General features: G+C 45.1%; 1 protein-coding gene across 1 annotated transcript in view; it reads right to left on the bottom strand.

Moving 5' to 3' along the window:
* The window catches only part of OTOA (otoancorin), a 56,434-nt gene extending 36,090 nt beyond the window's left edge, over window positions 1–20,344 (bottom strand). The window contains exons 1-10 of the mRNA XM_061153983.1: window positions 20,211–20,344; window positions 17,111–17,214; window positions 12,836–12,936; window positions 10,432–10,571; window positions 8,162–8,285; window positions 5,567–5,782; window positions 3,630–3,797; window positions 2,760–2,900; window positions 1,049–1,107; window positions 755–872 (exon numbers count right to left, since the gene is read on the bottom strand). Coding sequence (XP_061009966.1) covers window positions 755–872; window positions 1,049–1,107; window positions 2,760–2,900; window positions 3,630–3,797; window positions 5,567–5,782; window positions 8,162–8,285; window positions 10,432–10,571; window positions 12,836–12,936; window positions 17,111–17,147 — 1,104 coding nt within the window. The 5' untranslated portion in view covers window positions 17,148–17,214; window positions 20,211–20,344. The remainder of the gene's footprint in view (window positions 1–754; window positions 873–1,048; window positions 1,108–2,759; window positions 2,901–3,629; window positions 3,798–5,566; window positions 5,783–8,161; window positions 8,286–10,431; window positions 10,572–12,835; window positions 12,937–17,110; window positions 17,215–20,210) is intronic.
* Between the last annotated feature and the right edge of the window lie 525 nt (window positions 20,345–20,869).

Raw genomic sequence — 20,869 nt, 5'->3', positions numbered from 1 at the left:
ATATATAGTAGAACTGTGTGTGACTTTGTTCTGTATTTTCCAAGTCTCCTTGGAAATGTGTTATCATACTCCCATAATTTAATAAAGAAAGAGAAAAAAACTAAAAGATCTTAAAAGATAATAAAAAATTAAAATATATGGAAGGGGAAAAAAAAAGAAAATTTTATTGCTTGGAAACATTTCATTCAGATCTGAAATGCACAGGCCACGTGCTCACCCTCTCAGACACTATACAGCTCACTGCTTACACTCCAAGTCCAAACACTGCTCCCCAGGCCTGTTTTCACTTACTTAGATACAGTGAAAATCAAGCACTGCCTCTAGTCTCCCCAAAGAGTTAAAGAGTCTCCTTAACTGTTTGGAAAGTGAAGTTCTAAATGAAAAATTAAATTCTCCTGGAGGACTGTTCCCATGCCAGGCTACCACTGGCAAGGGTAGGAAGGTGGATGAGAGTGTGACCAGCACTCCTAGGAGAGCATAATTGTGAATGTGCAAAAATGGTCTACTTTCCAACTGAAATCTGAGGTTCACATCTGGGTATAGAATAGCCCGTCTGCTGAGACTCTGGCTGCAGAGGCATGGGTATGTGGCGCTTTTAAAACAGAAATTAGAGAAAAGCTGGCTCAATACTTGGCCCCATATCATCATCTGCATCAATAATCCTGGCACGAGTATCTTAAGACACCACAGTTAATCCACCCCATGACTGGGGTACGGAGAGAGAATGAGCGGCAGGGAAGGGCTTCGATGGTACCTGATACGGTGAAAGCAGAGAGAAGTTGTTCTCGAAATAGTGGAAATGAACCAGAAAGGAGTCGGCGCTCATGGCATCAATGTGGGGGCACGTCACACCTTTGAGCAGCTGCCCTGCACTAGAAAATGAGACAAGGGGCCTGGGAGAAAGGGGCAGCAGGGAGGAGGAAAGAAGGAGCAAGAGCAGGCAGATCTGATCCGACACCCACTGCAGGCAGGACATCCAACTCTCCCTCCTGGGGAATGAGGCTCCTGGAGAGGGAGACTGCAGAGGGCTCGTCAGCCCCAGGCTTACCTCAGGAGCTCCTCGGGCCTCCTGGTCGTCTTTGACAGAAGCTCAAACAGGAACAAGGCCTGAGGGAAGAGAATGATTGCCGCATTGATGGAGCACTCATGGGCCATCGTCATGAGTCCTGTGCTCCCATTTCACAGATGGGAAAATGGAAGCTTTGTTATTTACCTAGAACCACACAATTGTAGGATTTCCCTGGCGGCTCAGAGTCTGCCTGCAATGCGGGAGACCCGAGTTCGATCCCTGGGTCGGGAAGATGCCCTGGAGAAGGAAATGGCAACCCACTACAGTATTCTCGCCTGGAAAATCCCATGGATAGAGGAGCCTGGAGGGCTACAGTCCACAGCGTTCCAAAGAGTCAGACAGGACTGAGCGACTTCACTTTCACTTTCACACAGTCGCTAAGCAGCCCAGCTGGGATTTGGGCTGGCGTCCACTGATTGCAGAGCCCACGCGCTCACACCCCCGGTGGTCCAGGAGGTGAACGAGGAGCAAAGTCAGAGGAGCAAAGTCAAGGCAGCGAGGCGGGAGGTTTACTTCCTGTGCTCAGAGAAGCCGCTGCCCAGTTGAGGACCCCCTGCAGCCCCTATTTCATGCCCACCTGCTGGTTCCTGAACACACAGGTTTCCAGGAAGTAAAACTGAGATGACTAGACCAGGATGGGCTAGAAAGTTCTATAGATAAAGAATCTCCTGGGTCTTCCCTGGTGGTCCAGTGGCCAAGACTCCGTGCTCCCCGTGCAGGGTGCCTGGGTTTTTGATCCCTGATCAGGGAAGTAGATCCCACACGCTGCAGCTAAGAGTTCATGGCCCCTTCAACCTCTCTGAGCTCAGCTAGTCACCTGTCTAAACAGCTCACTCCCCACCCTCTAGACCCCCTGCCTCCTCCCCTGGCTTACTGTCTCCTTAGCACTCGTCAGCATCTGTCATCTAACAGGGCACATATCTATTCCCTGGAGGTCCCGTGGTTAGGATGCCACGCTCTCATCGCCAAAGACCCAGGTTCGATCCCTGGTTGGGAAACTTACATCCCACAAGCCCAGCAGAGGGACCAAAAAGAAAAAAAGAAGAAGAGGCAACAGGTAGCAGGGCATACATTTAACTACGGATCTTCCGTACTGTCTCCCTCATTAGGAAGGAAGCTCCCTTCACTTCCATTTCCCCAGGACCACGAAGAGCACCTGGGACCTGAGAGGGGAGAGAAGTGGCCAGGGGCTCCATAAACACTATGAATGAATGAATGAATGCAAGTCAGAGGAAGTTCAAGGGCCTCCACAGCACAACTCTCCCCAGGCGACCCCAGTAGTAAATGCTCTTGTGTACAGTGCATGCCCAGCAGAGTCTCGTGAGAAATGAGCCCCATTTTGCAGATGAGAAAACTGAGGCCATGGGAGAAGAAGCAGTGACCCCAAAGTTAATCAACAGTAGCCCCGGAATTCACACTTGGGTCTCATCCAACTTAACAATATTCTGCCCCCGCAGTTTGTTGCTATTGTTCAGTTACCAAGTTATGTCCGACTCTTCCCGAGCCCATGGACTACAGCACACCAGGCTTCCCTGTCCCTTACCACCATCTCCCGGAGTTTGCCCAAGTTCATGAGTTTAATCACCCAGAAATAAGTTTGTTTTACCAAGTACCAAGTTAACCTTAGAACAGACCTTTCCCACAAGACAATCAGAACCCCCGGCACCACCTCTGGGCTTTGCAGCCGTACCTGACTCCTCCGGATCTCCTTTTCCTTCAGGACTGTGGAGTTGAATCCAGATTCCCTCCATAAATCAAAGAGAGACACTTCCTTAAAGAAAGCCCCCTGTATTTCAACAATGCCAGAGGCAGTATCTTCTGCTTCCATCACCTGTCAAAAGTGAGAGGAAACATAATAACAACTTGGCAGAAGATGGACTGAGTATTGGGTGAGGGCCAGGCACTGGGTCAGTCAGGTGCTTCAGGGGCAATAAATCCCACCAGGTCTGCTCAGCAACCCAAAGAGGTGAGGATGGTCCTTTACAGGTAAGAAAACCAAAGCTTAACAAGTAAGTTGATAACATAAGATTCAAGCCCAATTCTGCCTTATTCCAAAACCCACACCCTTTAACCATAAGAGCTACAGCTATCTGCAAGGTATTGGTATTTTAGGCCCAACCCTTTGAGTTGCTTTCTTAGCAGACTGTGCAATTAGACGTGGCAGGTCCAACGGGATAGGATGCCCAGAAGACCCACTGCAAGTGAGAGACAGAAATGTGGGCCTGGCTTTGGAACAGGAAAGGAGGGCCTTTCTGAAGCACTTGGGGAATTCAAGATTCATTTCCACATTTGAGAACCAAACCCCTAAAACATTATGACAGCAAGAAATCCAACTGAAAAAAGTGTTCTGGATTCAGCTGACTGGGGACAGCACCAGGGTCTGGGGAGAATCAGGCTCGAACCCAGGGGCACGTTCTGGAAGGAACGGGAGGTGGGCATCAGAAGAAGGCATTCTCCAGGCTCAGAACAACCCCACCCAAAGACAAAAGCCCCCTCACAAAGTCCCAAAACCACACGCCTGAGAGCTCCAGGGGCTGCAGACCAGACGTCTTCCTCTCACCTTGCTCAGGACACCGTGCTGCTGGGCAGGCGACAAGTCGGACACGTGCAGGGACGTGGCGCTTCTTAGGAGCTGCATGAGGTCCCTGCGGTCCATGGCGTGGAAGGCCTGCGTGCCGACCCCAGCCAGCAGCACGCCCATCTGACTGACGTTGTAGAAGGACAGCACCTGGGGCCGCCAGCAAGGGAGGGTGAGGACCAGCCTCGGGGCTGCACCTCAAGGGCGTTTACCAGGCCCCACTGCAGGCTGGGCGTCGGGATGGGCGCTGGGGCATCACTTGCACCACTGTGAGCAAGACCCAAGCTGCCCTCCCAGACCCTTCTCCTTCCATCAGGAAAGAGACTTAAGTATCAAAACACAACACACAGGTTAACTGGGCCGCTGGGGTAATCCCTATGCCATCCGAGGCCACAGCAGAATTAATTAAAAAGCAGTGGAGGAGGGCAAAGCAACCCACTCCAGTATTCTTGCCTGGAGAAACCCCATGGACAGGGGAGCCTGGTGGGCTGCAGTCCACGGGGTCACAAAGAGTCGGACACGACTGACACAGCACGGCACAGTGCCCCATATGCCACGGCTGACCAGGCAACGGGCTCTTCTGTGTATAATCTGATCTAGCTGACGAGATTTAAAAGTTGGGGGAATCCTATAAAAATCCAAATTAGAGTTTCTGCTTTATTTAAAAAAAAAAAAAAAAAAACCTGAACATCAGGCAGTACCCGCAGTGGCAACAATGGGCAAGAACCTTCGGGTGGGTCATGGCGTCTCTGTTTATCCTGCCCACCCCTCTCATGGGACCAGGAGAAGCCTGCTGTCCTCAGTCACCCATCAGGCAACTGATACTGCAAAGCCCCGCACTCATCTATCTTCATGTGGAAGCTTTGAGATGAAATAAAGAAGCATTTTAGGATGTGAGTCTGATATTTTATATATATAAAAAAAAATATGGACTGTCGCTGGCCACCTTAACAAAAATGCCTGTTTCCCAACCCCTCCCTTGGAGTAAAGAGGCTAAATGTAATATAATCAGAGACATTTCTTGGGTCTCCAAAAACAGAACCCAGTTGAGTGGTTTCCTTGAGCTATTCCCTGTAGAATGAACAGTCTCTTAACTGTCCTTAAGGAGGGCAAAGGCTTTTGAGCACTTGGCTTCTTAGCAAAAGTCACCTCATTCCTCTATAAGAAGAGTTGGACGCCAGGAAAGAGAAAAGCCACTCGGTCCAGGGCTGGGAGGAACAAGACTGTCTCCCTCAGCTCTCTAAAATCACATTCACAGAGTGGACTTCGGTGGCCCCAGTCAAAACAGAAGGTCTGCAAAGCCTTCAAACTAAAGTCTCCAGAAGTCTTGAAGGGACAAGATGCATGGTCTACCCCTAGCTTTGAGTCAGAAAGAAGAATGAGTGGGCAGTGGGCATGGCGCCATGATGGAGGCAGTCAGCCTGGCAATGAAGCAAGTGGGCTCTGAAGCCAGATGCCCTGGGTTCAATCCCAAGCCTGTTCCTTTCATGTGGCCTTGCAAGTTCCCTTATACGCTCTGTGCTTCACATGAATGACCTGGAAAATGGAGGTTATAACATTACTGACCTTACAGGGTTGTTGGGAAGGTTAAACAATTAACTCAGTGATAGCTAACACTCCCTGAGCTTGGACTCTAGGTCACATGTTATCCAACCTCTTCCTGTGTACTGACTCACATAAACCTATGGAATAGGTGCTACTGTTATCCCCATCTTACAAAGAGGGAAACTGAGGCAAGGAGAAGTTGTTGGTTCCCCACTGTCACGCAGCGGACACTGTCGCACATGGAAGACCAAGGATTTGCACCCAGGTAGCCTTCCTCGGCACCATCTTCTTACAGATTGGCCGCCCCTGCTGTAGGTCTATAACCAGCCCTTCGGTCTTGGGCCATTAAAACAGAGTCCAAAGCTCCAACTGACCTTCTGGTGGGCCAGGTATTTGGCAGACAAGATGATGATCTGGCTCCTGGCCCAGCCTGAGACCTGGTTGAGGGTCGAGATGGCGCCGTGCACAGCCTCGGGGGAGAGGGATTCCAGCTGACTGTGGGTCAAGCCCACGACCGCATCCGACAAAGAGCCCAGAGTCTCATTGAGGGTCTGGTTCTCCGTGGCAATTTCCAGGAGCTCAGCTTTGAGCTAGAAAGGGAGCAAGCGAGGATGAGAGTCGACAGCAAGCAGGACGGTGGTTCCTTCGGACCACACCCCAGGGTGCACCCTCCCCCTCCCTCCCTCATCAAAAGGAAGGGGGCTCCTGCTGAGACCAGACCATGAGTCACCCCACTGAAAATGCCACCTCCTCTGGCCTTGACCTTCCTCTGCTGCAAATTCACTCTTTACTTCATTTAAATATTAATTTATTATTAAATCAACCTTAAAGCATGGCAGAAGGAAATTTTGTTCACTCATAACTCCGCCACAGTCCTGTAGCTTCTATTTTCTTCTTGTGACCTTGAACTCTACATCCTGCCTATATGGCTGCTTTTCTTTTATGAAATATCCAGGGAAGATTCACAATAATATATAAATGTGCAAAAATAATTCTCAACAGTAACAAGAAAGTAAAAGACTCCTGAAAACTCTACCTCAAAAAAATTACTATGGTTAGTAATTAGGTGTTTATGTTTCCAAAATCTATTATGCCTATATAAATAAACTATGGTATCTAGTCTTTACATAGGTGTAACATGAACAGAAGTGCAATTTTCTGCTCTATTTAAAATTATGTCTTACAAGTTTTCATGTTTTTGTGATTCCCTTATTTTTTATAACATGCCTGCCCAGTTATAATCGAGTGTGTTTCCCAACTGCTTTCAGTAAAGAAGGTGATCAATTTATCTGTTGTAACGCGACCTCTATACAAAAAAAAAAAAAAAAATTTAAAAAAAAAACAACAGCAGCAGAACGGTTTGTGTTTTAACACCTGAATTAGCATGAACCATATAATGATGTCAGGGGCATGTACGTAAGTATTCCAGATGGCCACTGGGGGGCAGCAGAGTAAAGTGAGAGAGACAGCTGTCACAGCTCCTGGTTTTCTCCAAACTCAGCAGCTCCCCTTCCCTAGAGATCAGCTTCCACAGCTGCAAAAGGCCTAGAGCAGTGGTTCCCAAAGTGTGGGGCTTAACCAGTAGTTTCAGCATCACCTGGGGAGCTGTTAGAAATGCAGCATCTCAGGTTCCATCCCAGCCCCCCTGAGTCAGAAGAGGGTATCTTATTGTTTCCAATAAGCCCTCCAGCTGATTCTGATGCACCCTCCCGGGTAAGAACTATTGACCCAAATGAGCCAAAGGGTTCTCTCATATCTAATTGCATCCAACTTTCTTCTTGGTCACAACTGTCCCTGTGGCCCTAAACTACACTTATTTTCTTATTTTTGCTTGAGCTTGCTTGGTTGGGAAGGATTCTTTTCCTGGAAAACAAAAATATGCACTAACCAACAAAATGCCTATAGTGTCAAATGCCAAATGGGACTGAGGATTTGGTGATGTGTGAAAAACTGCTGTGGAATAACTGATGATGTGACCAAAATTTTGCTCTCAAGTCATCTTTCCCATTTAAAAAATGAGAAACACAAAAAGAAGCGAGAGAGGGGCTTCCCTGGTGGCTCAGAGGTCTATCAATGCAGGAGACCAGGGTTCAATCCCTGGTCCAGGAAGATCCCACATGCTGCAGAGCAACTAAGCCCATGTGCTACAACTACTGAGCTAGTGCTCTAGAGCCTGGGACCCGCAACTACTGAAGCCCACGGGCCTAGAACCCGTCCTCCACAAGAAAGCCACAGCTCTGAGAAGCCTGCACATCACAACTAGAGGGAAAGCCCATTCAGCAATAAAGACCCAGCATGGCCATAAACAAATAAATAAAATCTTTAAAAAAAAAAAAAAAGTGAGAGAAGCCAGGCAGAATTAAGACTTTAAGGGAAGAACGGAGAGAAAGAGATGGAGTTGGGGGGGAGCGGAATGAGATAGTCCCCATGTGCCAATTTGCCCAAAACCTTGGTCTAGGAACTCAGTAACCTCCTGGCTACACTGGAATCATCTGAATAGCTTTGAAGACCTACCATACCTAGGCCAAACCCCAGACCAATAACTTGAGCATCTCTGAGGGTAGAGCCTGGGGAAGGGACCGAACACTAGTAGAACCAGATTTGAGTTCTGCTTTATTTCCTCTTTTCCAGGCACAGTCACCAGCCAAGCAGCTTCAGCATCGCCTGGAAGCGTGTTAGAAATGCAGTCTCAGGCCCCACCCAGACCTTAAATCTGCATTTAAGATCCCCAAATAACCCCATGCCACTGAGGTGGCCACTCTGATTGAACTCTGACCTATTCAAGCTTGTCCTACAGTTTTTTGGTGTTTCTCCCTACTTTAAGCTCATCCCAGTGTTTCTGCTGTAGCTGGACCTCAGTCTCGATTCACTCGATCTCGATTCTCAAAGGGCAGACAGGACTGTTTTTCCCACTTCTCTGGCTAGTGAAACTGAGGCCAAGGGTGTGGGGCTTCAGAGCACTTCGGCACCTTCTGAACACCAGCCTGGAAGCCCCTCAGGTGGCTGCATCTGATCATCTGGTGGAGGAGGACTTGGGCCACAGCAGCGTCCAGCAGCTCCAGGTCATCGTAGAAACAAACCAGCAGCCCCAGCCTGCGTAAGAAGATAAGAGTGCTGGTGGAGGGCGGGGTGGGGGGCACAACCCAGACTCCACTCCAGTTAAAGCCACAAGGTCACAATCACAGCAGCTGCTGAGCACCAGGATCCGTGCTGAGCCCTGTAACCTGGGTTATCTCATCACATCATCACAACCCTGCAAGGTAAGTGCTCATCAGCCCCATTTCACAGAAGGGTAAACTGAGACTCAGATTAAGGCAACTGGTGCCGGGCCTTAAATCTAGATCCATCCAACTAAGCCATCTCGCCTCCTGGAGCATTAAGGGATACAAGGAAAGCATTCCTTATCCACACAGAGATAAGGGATTTGCTCACCCTGAGGGATTTCTGAGGCAGAAGTTTATTTCCAGGATGCTTTACAACCAACACCCCTAGATGATGACGCTTCAAAAGAAAATAAAAAGACAGAGAGAGAACAGTGTAGGAGCAGAGATGAGATCTGAACCCTGGTCCAGCTGGAAGCACTGCATCTATTGGTTAAGAACAGAACTTCACCCCCAACTGGAATTTGAAGCTCAGCTCTGTGAGACATCTGACCTCCAGCAAGTTACTTCTCTGCGAGTTACATATAGCTGTGCAGTGCACACTCTACTATAACCCTGCCTCTCTAAGCTTTTATTCGGGAGGTTTCCTTTGCTCATCATAGCATGTCAGAATAAATATGATGAATGAAGGAATGAGGAGTATTGTGGGAGCTAAATGAGAAGATGCATACCAGTTGATCAGCATACTTCTTGGGAGATGCTAAGCACTTATTCTGAAATGGATGCTCTTAGCATTAGTATGGAGTCTACTTGACTTAGCATGGTTGGACCACCCAGTTGACCATGATCAAACACTGACACTCTCAGACATGTCCCCAGGAGAGCAACCAGCTCAGGGAATGGATTTTAAAGTGTGTCTAAGGAGAAAAAAAATACTCAGAGGAAGTGAAGACCGAATATTCATAACCATGTTAAGAATAACTAATGTTTATTGAGCACTTTCTGTGTGCAAATGTGCTTAATCCTTACAAGGGTCTTAATGAAATAGGCAGCTTATTAGCTCCCATTTCACAGATGGGGAAGTGGAGGTACAGATCACACAACTTGTAAGTGGCAGAGCCAGGATCAAACCCAGGATTTCTGGCTCCAGACCCCATGTTCTTAATCACTAAGCTATTTTTTGTATAACTAAGGTTGAAGACGGGAGGAGAAGGGACACCAGAGGATGAGATGATTGGATGGTATCGCCGAATCGATGGACATGAGTTTGAGTAAGCTCCAGGAGTTAGTGATGGACAGGGAAGCCTGGTGTACTGCAGTCCATGGGGTCGAAAAGAGTCGGACACGACTAAACGACTGAACTGAACTGAACTGAACTGACTAGAAAAAATAGGGCCCATGCTATTGGGTGAAAATTACTAAGGACAGGGGAAGAGGGTGTAAGAGTTTTATAAGAGAATATTCTCTGCAGGTGACTTTGGAAAATGTAAGGTCATATGATACTGTCAGAGGAAGGTCTGTGACAGTGAGACCCTGGGAGATGGAGAGAGGATGGGCGACCGGTGCCCACCACCCCTCCCCACCGCACAACAACCCCTGACATTCAAACCCTTTCTGGGGTCCCCAGGTACACAGCTCCTGGCCCTCCCCGGCTGGAAACGGTTCCGGTTCCTGGGGATCATGTTACAACCACTAAATCTGAGCTGACCTCACGCCAGGGTTCCCCGCCTGAGGGTCTAGACAACAACGTGTTCACAAATACAAAGCCCGTGAGCTATCTCCAATACTAGACCCAACCAATTGTAACTGACACATTTACAACTTGGAATGGAGGGAATACCAAGTATGTAAAAAGTTCCACTTCTGTGCTCAGAGCTGTAATATTAGCATTTGATAAGGTTGTATAAAATGTTAGCACATAGGAGAGGCTTTAAAAGCATTTTGTTTTCTTCTCCACTTCATAACCTCTTTAAAGGGGTCTCTTTGGGGAAACACCTCCCTCACATGCACAGAGACGTGGGACGATTCCAAGAGATGGATCGGCCACCTCCCTACCCTCCCCGGGTCTTTTGCCGCTCAGAGGAAGCTGATGCTTAGATGGGAAACAGCTCCGGGGGCCCAGCGCCCATGCCCCTTGCCTGTGGATGGTAGAGGTATTCCTCATATCAAAGTTGGAGGAGCTGATCCTCTCCAGAAACGCCTGGGCCAGTTCGGGTGTGACGTCATAAACCGTGTCCAGTTGCTTGGTGGCGTTGTCATAGCTGATAAACAGCCCAATCTGGTGGAGGAGGCCAGGAAGATCAGGGGGGGCTGCAGGAGCCCTGTGAAGCCCCGCCCCGGTGGTCTGGGCTGCGCCCCACCCCCAGACACCCGGAGATGCCCAGTCCTCATTTTCACTGATTTCTTTTTTTTTTCTGTAATCGTTTATTACAAGATATTGAATATAGTTCCCTGTGCTATACAGTAGCACCTTGTGGTTTATCTTTTTTATATATAGAGGCATGGATCTGCTCATCCCAAACTCCTAATCAATTCTTCAGCCCATTTCCTCTTTGGTAACTGTAAGTGACGTTGATTTCCTAATGGTCTGTAACTGCTGCTTCAGTTTCTTCTACAATCCAACTGTTATTTAGGAAAGTTTTTTTTTTTTAATATATGAGCAGTTCAACTTTTTTCAAGCTAATATTTGTACATTTATTGCTAGATTTGTTTTATTGAGGTCAGAGAATGTGGTCCACAAATTGTTTGCTTTGGGGAACCAGAATTTTTTTAATAGATAAATCCATTTGTAAATGACCCACAGGTGATTTAAAAAAAGAATGTGTGTTCTCTCTGTAAGATATAAAGTTGGATATATGTATATAATATGTATGTAAATACATGCTTACATAATATTTAACACACATTTATTATGTAAATATATACATAATGCATTCAACTTTATTAAATATACTTTTCAGATTCTTTCTGTTATTGTTCACTTTTTGCCTGTGTGTCCAAGAGTGTCGCACTGAAGTCTCCTATATTCTGATGCACTGTTCTTCTTCACTTAAAGATTTCATAAAGCTGTCCCTCCCTCACGGATTGTGCTCTTCGTCCATAAGAAATTCCCTCTGTGGCTTCACCTCCCTTCTCTACATGTTTAGAAGATGAAGAAATGTTGTGAACAGCCCCTGGATCTCAAGAAGTCCTTGCTAGGGGCCCAGTTTCCTAAGAATTTAACCTCTATCGACTTTCTGAAAGTCACTCAACTTTGAAAAAGTAAAATGGAGGTCTAATCCATTTTATAACAGAGGGTTACAAAACTGAGAAACATCTGAAATATCCCCAGCCTGTCAGGTAAAAAGAGGAACCTAGGGACTTCCCTGGTGGTCCAGTGGCTAAGACTCCATGATCCCAATGCAGGGGGCTCAGGTTCAAAACTTGGTCAGGGAACTAGATCCACATGCCACAACTAAGGATCCTACATACTCCAGCTAAGATCTGGCACAGCCAAATAAGGAAATTTTTTTTTTTAAGAAAGAGGAACATAGTTCTGCCTCTGGTTTCATAATAACTAGACATGGTTGGGTCAGTCAGTCCTTGAACAGGCCAGTCATTTGATGCAAACACTTCTTTCACGGGCCAGGAGAAAGTTAGGGCACATAGGGTAACCCTGGTAGCAAGCCCCAAACTCTTTATGAAAAAGCCCCCTGTTGGTAGCATTCCTTGGAGGCTGTGTTCTAGAATCATGCTTCCCAATGGATTTTAGTATCATCAGACCAGCATCAGGAAAAAGAGAGTAATTCCTGAGCAGGGAGTTAAGCACCATGAATATGTACACTTCTCCACTGTAAACTTTAAAGTCCAATCATCGCTCATGCTGAAGTAGCTATCAATAGAAGTAGCCATAAATAGAAGTAGCAATTAATCCATGTTGCTTTTGATTTGAGTTTGTGCTTCCAATGACTGTAAACTCTATAGCTACAATCCTTGGCATTTCTTGAGCTCAAAACTACCCTTAAATGACCTTTGGTTCATAGCCAATCTTCTCTTTAGATCATGTTGTTGACAACAGAACTGTCTTAGCTGTTCACGATTCTTTTTGTTTTCTTAACTCTTCTACACTGGATCACAATCCAGCGACTGCCTGCCTGAGGCCTTATTCAAGGAGTTTTCTTTAGATGCTCAAGTTATATTGAACTAAAGTGAGTATTCAATTTCCAGGGCACCTCGACTGGCTGGCTGAACATGAGAGGTTTAGAACACACTTTGTGTGCATGCTAAGTTGATTCAGTCATGTCCAACTCTTTGCAATTTAATGGACGATAGCCCGCCAGGCTCCTCTGTCCATGGGATTCTCCAGGCAAGAATACTGGAGTGGGTTGCATCGCCCTCCCCTCTAGGGGATCTTCCCAACCCAGGGATCGAACCCACGTCTCTTAGGTCTCCTACATTGGCAGGCAGGTTCTTTACCACTAGCGCCACCTGGTAGGTCCAGAACATACCCCTACTTCAGATGTATTGGTGATGGAGACATGTAAATGTACTTTTCAAACTTACTTCTATGGGACTAATTCTCATAATTTCTTCAAAGGATAGGTGAACCATGTATCTGCCCAAAATCCATAAGTTTTCTGCACTGACCCATGAAACAGAGTCATCTGCAAAAAAGACAAAACATAGATTAAAAAGTAAATAAAGAAGAGCCTGTGCACTGGTAAATGACAGTCAAAAATATCTTTGATGTCAGGACTTCTTTTGGCATCCATTAATTCATTCAACAGCCATTTTTTGAGAGCCCTCTGCTTATGAGATGCTACACTATACATAGGCAATGACGGATGTCCACCACTTGGTTACACATAGTGCGGCTCCTTGGACCAGCAGCCTCAACATCACTTGGGAACTAGTTAGAAATGCAGATTATTTTTAATACTAAGACCACAAAATATAGTTTCATTTTTAGTTTAGTTACTAACTTGAAATATATTTGATTCTTTTATTACTGCCAGTAACAATCCTTATCTTCCTTATTGATTATCACTGTGTACATGAGCCAATCCAAACCATTTGTCCTTTTTTATATGCTTCCCTAATGGTCTCCAAATCTTTCCTCTCGTGGACTTTCCCAATAGCTGGAATGCCTTTCCCCTAATCCTTCTCTTTCCAAACCCAACCTTAAAAACTGAGCTCAAATATTTCCTCTTCCTTGAAGCCCTCTCTCATCTCCTCAGCCAGTAGTATAATTTCTCTCTTCTCTGAATTCCCAGAGAACTTTATCACTCTGTTCAGACATCTGAAATTCCCCATCAGCAAATGTCAGTGGGATTTTAAGAACAATTATGGCCAGGATCCAAATTCAAATTTCAGCGAACTGGGACTTCTCTGGTGGTCCAGTGGTTAAGCATTCACTTTTCAATGCAAAGGGCAAGGGTTCAATTGCTGGTTGGGGAACTAAGGTCCTGCAGGCTGTGAGAAAGTAAAAGGGAAAGTGTTAGCCGTTCAGTCGTGTCTGACTCTTTGCAACCCCATGGACTGTAGTCCACCAGGCTCCTCTGTCCCTGGAATTCTCTAGGCAAGAACACTGGAGTAGGTAGCCATTCCCTTCTCCAAGAGATGTTTCCAACTGTGGGGTGTGGCCAAAAAAAAATTTTTTTTTTTAATTTCAGCAAACTAGAATTGGCTGCCATTGCCCCTAATCCTCCACCTCCAGAAAAAGATTTACACAGAACAGCATTGTGTTGGCAGCATTTGGGGGAAATGAAAAAAGCAAGGGAGCATTTTCAGGGTGCAGTGAATCAGTCACCAAAAGCTATTGCAAGAAGCCATGGACAACAGCTAATGCCCAAAGGAGATGGTGAGGTCAGCTGATCTGTGGACCATATCAAAGAAGAAGAGGGTGTATCCCCAACCCAGGAATCAGAGCTGTTGCTGTAAGCACAGGTAAACATCCTCTAGATGGGAACTCTGAACACTTGACTTGGTTAATAAGAGAAAGAGTGGCCCTGAAGGCTAGATAATTCTGGGGAGGAACCACTAAATTCACCAAGAACTAAGCTGAGATGTTCATTTTTGATTAATTATTAAGCATGAACTGTATTTCTGCAGACCAATGATCTCCAAACTCGGGATATTTTTGACACCCAAAGTATTTCCAGTTACCTCAAGGAACCTCATGAAAAAAAAGTTTAAAGTCAAAATAGAATTGATTTTAATTCACTTTAGTTTAATAATGAAATATACCACATAGGGATTTTAGGAGAGTTTGTCCCTAATTACATTCTGGCAACAAGGACATAAGGGAAGTCGAGAGTCTAGAACTGTGGTGCTGGAGAAGACTCTTGAGAGTCCCATAAACGACAAGGTGATCAAACCAGTTAATCCTAAAAGAAATCAACCCTGAATATTCATTGGAAGGACTGATACTGAAGCTGAAACTCTAATACTATGGCCACCCGATGTGAAGTGCTGACTCATTGGAAAAGACCCTGATGCTGGGAAAGATTGAGGGCAGGAGGAGAAGGGGACGACAAAGGATAAGGTCATTGGATGGCATCACCAACTCGATGGACATGATTTGAGCAAACTCCAGGAGATAGTGAAGGACAGAGAAGCCTGGCATGCTGCAGACCATGGGGTCGCAAAGAGCTGAACAGGACCTAGCAACCAAACAACAAGAATCTAGTGGGTGAGTTGAGTGAATTTCCCAGGTTACGTAGTGTGAGATTCAGTTTCCCAGAGGTCACAATTATGCACCAGGCAGAGGGAATTCTGCTGTGCATGGAAGACATTTATTACTCCACTGTTTAATGCTTCTTTATACACAAATCTCAGAGCTGAATTCCAGGAAAAGGCCTGGCTGGTACTATCTCCACTTCTACCCACTGGCTCTCTCTGTCTCCCCCACACACATAGGCTCACTTCCACCTCAGGGCCTTTTATCTGCTGCTTCCCCTGCCTGGAATACTTTTCCTCCAGAGCCTCACACATCTGATTCCATTTCTCATTTTGGTTTCAAACCAAATGTCACCTGCCCAGAGAGCTCTTCTTTGACTCCTTTATCTGGGGGTCAGAAACTACAGCCTCTGGGCCAAACCCACCCAACATCTCTTTTTGGACAGCCTTCAGCTTGGTTTTCACATTTTTTAATGGCTGAGGGAAAATTAAAAGAAGGATATTTTGTGACACTTGAAAATTACATGAAATTCACACGTCAGTGTCTGTAAATAAGGCTTTCTTGGGCTACAGCTACACCTACTTATTTGCTGTCTAAGGCTGCTTTTCTGTTATACCCACAAAGTCTAAAACTTTTACTCTGGCCCTTTACAGAAAACCGTGGCCAAGCCCTGTTCTAGTCTAAAGCAGTAACCCTCTCCATGGCAATGACCAATTTTATCTTCTGCAGAGCCGTCACTCATATCTATATTCTCTCTCTCTCCCTCTCTTCTTTTTATTTACTTGCCTAAAAGTTTTCTCCACCTACTCACCCACAATAAAACTGTAGCTCTACAAGAGCAAATACTTGTCTTCTATTCCTCTGTATCTCCAGTAGCTGACACATACTAGGCTTTTTTTTATAAATGTGATTTTTTTTTTTAATTTTTGGCCACACCCCGTGGCATGTGCAATCTTAGTTCCAGACCAAGAAATGAACCCATGCCTCTCACACTGAAAGGTGGAGTCCCAACCACCGGACCCCCAGGTAAGTCCAGTGGGCTCTTTTTAGGTGTTGAAAGAGTTTTTTCTGTTTACATTACTAGCATTAAAGACTCAACAAGTTGACGTTACCTGTGAAATTGTTTGCATTACTAATCTGCATCGCTATTCTTTTCTTTCTTCTCTTTTTTTCAATTGTAGTAAAATTCACATAACATAAAATTTACCATCTTAGTCACTTTTAAGTACACAGTTCAGTATTATTAAGTACATTCACTTTGCTGGGCAACCAGTACCACCATCCATTTCCAGAACTTTTTCATCTTGCAAACCTGAAACTCTGTACCCACTAAACAGCACCTCTGGGAATTCCCTGGGGGTCCAGTGGCCAGGACTCAGCACTTTCACTGCCATGGGCCTGGGGTTCAATCCCTGGTCAGGGAACTAGGATCCCACAAGCCACTCGACACAGCCAATAAACAAAATGAAATAAACAAAATAAATAGTAACTCTCCATACTCCCCATTCCTTCCTCTCCCAGCTCCTGGCAACCACCACTCTACATTCCATCTCTATGAATTTGACTATTCTAGGAAATAGTAGGTTTGTTTTTTTTTAATAGTAGGTTTTTAATAAACATTTGTCAATACACCCATGGCTGATTCATGTCAATGTATAGCAAAAACCACTATAATATTGTAAAGCAATAAGCTTACAATTAAAATTAATTAATTAATTTACAAAAAAATAAACATCTGTCAAATAAATAAATCCTGGCCTATTTCTGCTGTGGTTGCCAGGAAGCTTTGTGCTAAATTTCTGGGCTTTGCTGTAAAGATTTTCTTCAAAAGAACTATATTGTCCCATTTTGATACAGATTTTTAACACAGATTTTTGAACTTGTAAACTTGTTATTATTTCCTAAGAAATTAGGACACACCTTTGATTCTAAGATACAGATGATTCTTACTTCAGAGACTTCAACATGTGAAAAATGCATTGATGAAATGCGGTATGTGTGTTTTCCCACATGCCACATCACGTCCTTTTTGGAAGCTGAGGGAGGTAAAAGTCTTAAGTGCCACTGAAATCAAATCCCTATTTATAGAGATGAAGCACCACCACGTTTAAGGATGGACTCCCCCTAAAAAGTGTTCCCACCTCAAAGCCTGGGCTCACCAGTCACATTGGAGGATGTCTTCAAAACCCCAGTCATCCAGCAGTAGACAGCCCTCTGGGCATGGGCTGAGGTCTGGTCATAGAGATCTTTGAACAGCGCAGACCTAAACAACGCAAACATGGGTATCAATTAAGGAACAAACAGATGCAGGCCTGCAGGCAGGGTCCAACCAGCAAATGCACACAGACTGGTTAAAAGCCTTTCCCACTCCCCTCGCTGTATGTAGCTATCTTCCCATTTTTCCTCTTTCCATCACATTTAAATATCTGCCAAAGGCAGATCTCCACTTCCCAACCACCTGGTCTTTTTTTTTCACATAACAGTTTCATTAAGCTGTAATTTGTGTACCATACAATTTGTCCATTTAAAGTACACAGGTCAGTGATTTCCAGAATATTCATGGACTTTTACAACCATCACTACGGTCCATTTTAGAACCCATTTAGTGCCTCAGAAAGGAGCCCTGTACTCTTCTCTGACCCCTGAACCTCTTGTCACCCCATCTCTTAGAAACCACTAATCTACTTTCTGTCTCTATAGATTTTCCTCTTCTGGATATTTCGAATAAATGCAATTACACACTACGGCACATTTGTATCTGGCCTCTTTCACATGGCATGACGTTTTCAAGGTTCATGCATGTTGGGACATGTATCAGTACTTTGTTTTATGGTCAAATTCTATTCTGTTGTACAAATATACCAAATTTTCTTTATCTGCTCATCAGTTGGACTATTTCCACCTTTTGCCTATTATGAATAATGCTGCTATAATTATTCACATACAAGTGTTTATGTAACATGCTTCATTTTCCTTGGATGTAGACCTAGAAGTGGAATTTCTGGGTTAAATGACAACTCTATACGTAGTCTTTTGAGGAACTGCCAGACTATTTTCCAACAGTGTCTGAAGGTTTTGATTTCTCCACCTCCTTGTCAACACTTGTTATTATCTGACATTTCAGTTACAGACATCCTCAGGGTATAAAGTGTCTTGGTCACTTTTTAAGTCACAGTCATCTGGTTTCCCCACTGCCACACTACTGTTTGTGGTCCAAATCCCAAATGACCTCCTTGTCACCACACCCAGCAGTTCCATTTGGTCCAATATGAGTTGACCTTTCAGCATTTGGCACTGATCACCCCTCTGGTTCATCCCGGCAAAACAGTTGAGTCTCTTCATCCTGGAAGACTTCCTTCAATTCTACCCACCACCACTGAAAATCAATTCACCAAATGACCAACTTGCCAACCTTTCCTAAGTTTAAAGTTTGTTCCTGCCACTCTCCCAGCCATTTCATATGTGAAGAGGCAAACTTTCCCTTAAATCCATCTCAGGATCTTCTCTCCATATCTTTCTTTTCTTCTTTTTCTCCTCGCCCTTCCTCCTCCTCCTCCTCCTTGTTTTTCTTCCTCTTTCTCCTCTTATTCCGGTTCTTCTTCTTCCTCTTCCTCTTCTTTCTCTCTCTCTCTCTCTTTCAGATGTTGTTTTGTTTTTCATAACAACAGAGGGGGTGAAAGGGACAGAAGATAGCTATAATTCAGTAATTCTGAAAAAATGGTAAACATCACTTAAGGGAAAGCTTGCCCATTTGTAACAATGCTCTATCATGACCCAGGTCAAGTTATTCAATCTCACTGTGCCTCAATTTTCTCATTTGAAAAATGGGAATGGGGTTAACGACAACATCCTCACAAGCAGAAAGGGAGAGTAAGAAGGCAAAACTGAGGTTCAGGAGAACTGGCTTGAGTTCAGAATAAGTCAAGCCCCTTGGGGTCACTGCAGGTATAATGTCCCCTTGTTGTGCCTCAGTTTCTTCATCTGTGAAAGAAGAGGTTGGATTAAGTGATGCTCATCAGGAAACAGGAAATGGGGGCATGTTCTGGACTCCCCAGTGATGATGAGAACCTGGAGTCAGGCAGTGTTATACCTGTAATGTTCTGCTGTCTTTCTCTCTGTAGGGCCGGAAATCTTTTCCTGGGTTCTTCTTCAGGGTTTCTATAAAGTTTTTGTACTGGACATCTGAGTTTTGACTGTCAAGTACCCACCCTCTCTCTTGTCATAGCAACACCTCAGTTTTTCTTGGGAAAATGATGTTTCTCCCACATCCATGTGGTTCGGGTGGAACGGTGACCCACATGCAAGCCATTCATCTTACAGATCCCACTGACCACAGTTATTGGCTCAAGAATGGGCACGTGACCTAATCTGGACCAACGAGTTTCAGGTCTAGGACTCTGCTTGGAACTGCTGGGGAAGTCCTCTGGACCAGGCACTCTGAGGAGGGGCCTGGAATTGCCCATGCTCCGTTGTGGAGAGAGCTTGCCTGGGAGCAAGGCCAACCCAGAGGAGGGCAGAGCTGAGAGATTAAAAAAAAAAAAAACAGAGATGTTGCTGATGGTGTAATTTGAGCTCCTGGATCCAACCGTGTTCTGTCAATCCTGCTGCCTCTCAAGGAGAAAGTCTCAATTTCGTGCTAGTGAGTCTTCAATACACACTCAGCTCCTTTTTTAACCTGAGAACAGGTCCCAAGCTCAGAGTGATATATCTAGCTAGGATTTAATGACACTTTTTAAATTGCTGCTGAATTTATTTTTATGATTCCTTACATGACAGCAACTAAACAACAAAGACAAATGATACTGGTTTCCCATTTACAGGAACTATACCATATTTACTTTTTAAAAATTTATTTACTTAATTTTATTCAAGTACAGTTGATTTAAAATGTTACCTTAGTTTCAAGTGTACAGCAAAGTGATTCAGTTATACATATGCATATATCTATTTTTTTCAGATTCGTTCTCCTTATAGATTGTTACCAAATTTGAATCTAGTTCCCTGTGCTATACAGTAGGTCCTTATTGGTTATCCCTTTTATATACAGTAGCATGTATCATTTTTTTTACTTTTAATATAGATATTTTAAGCAAAGAGAATGAATCACTATTTTTTAAATACACGAAATAAATAATAATATAAGAGGTATACAAATATGGCAAAAATTATGAGGATGATACCAGAACGAGTAAAACGTGGGAGACTCTGTTTTAACCAAGCCATCTCTAAACTGACCCTCGAATATTAACCTGTCCTCACCTGCTAACCCTCCCTCAGGAGGGGAGATGCGTTATCTCCTTGACCTCAGGACAGACTCTGAGGGGCAGCGGGTGGAGTCAGCGGGTGGCGGGGAGGAGGACACTCACAGGTTCTTGAAGGCGTCTTCACGCAGGTCACGCGGGAGCCTCTCCATGATGTCCGGCTGGAGAAAGCGGCCTGAGGACCCCCTCAGCACCCTGCCCAGGATCTCCACACACTCCAGGGGGTTCAGCACCCAGAAACACCTCTCCAGCGTGATGAGAAACAGGCTGCGGTTCACACCCGGGCTCTGCAAGGCTTGCTTCCGAATCTCTCCCAAGTCAATAACGATGTCGTCCAACTCCTAAAGGAGTGACAGAAGTCAGGGTTGCCTCTCGACTAGGAAACACTGAGAGGCACCACGATTAGCAGCAGAGGTGAAATTCAGGACCACTATTAAACACTATGCTGCTATGTCAAATATTCTAGACTTTTCTGTCACCTACAGAATACCTTGTCCTTCTCCAGATACATCATGACTGCCACACCTCAGGCCCTTGCTCTAGCTGGAATCCCCACCTCCTTGTCTCAGCAAATTCCAGCTGATTCTTTCAGGTCAAGGTCAGTCACCATTGAATCAGTGAAGTCTTCTCCGATGTCCTACTTTGGTCAAATCAAAC

This window comes from Dama dama, chromosome 10 (assembly GCF_033118175.1).
Source record: "Dama dama isolate Ldn47 chromosome 10, ASM3311817v1, whole genome shotgun sequence".
NCBI lineage: Eukaryota > Metazoa > Chordata > Mammalia > Artiodactyla > Cervidae > Dama > Dama dama.
This window is presented reverse-complemented; position numbering and strand designations above follow the sequence as displayed.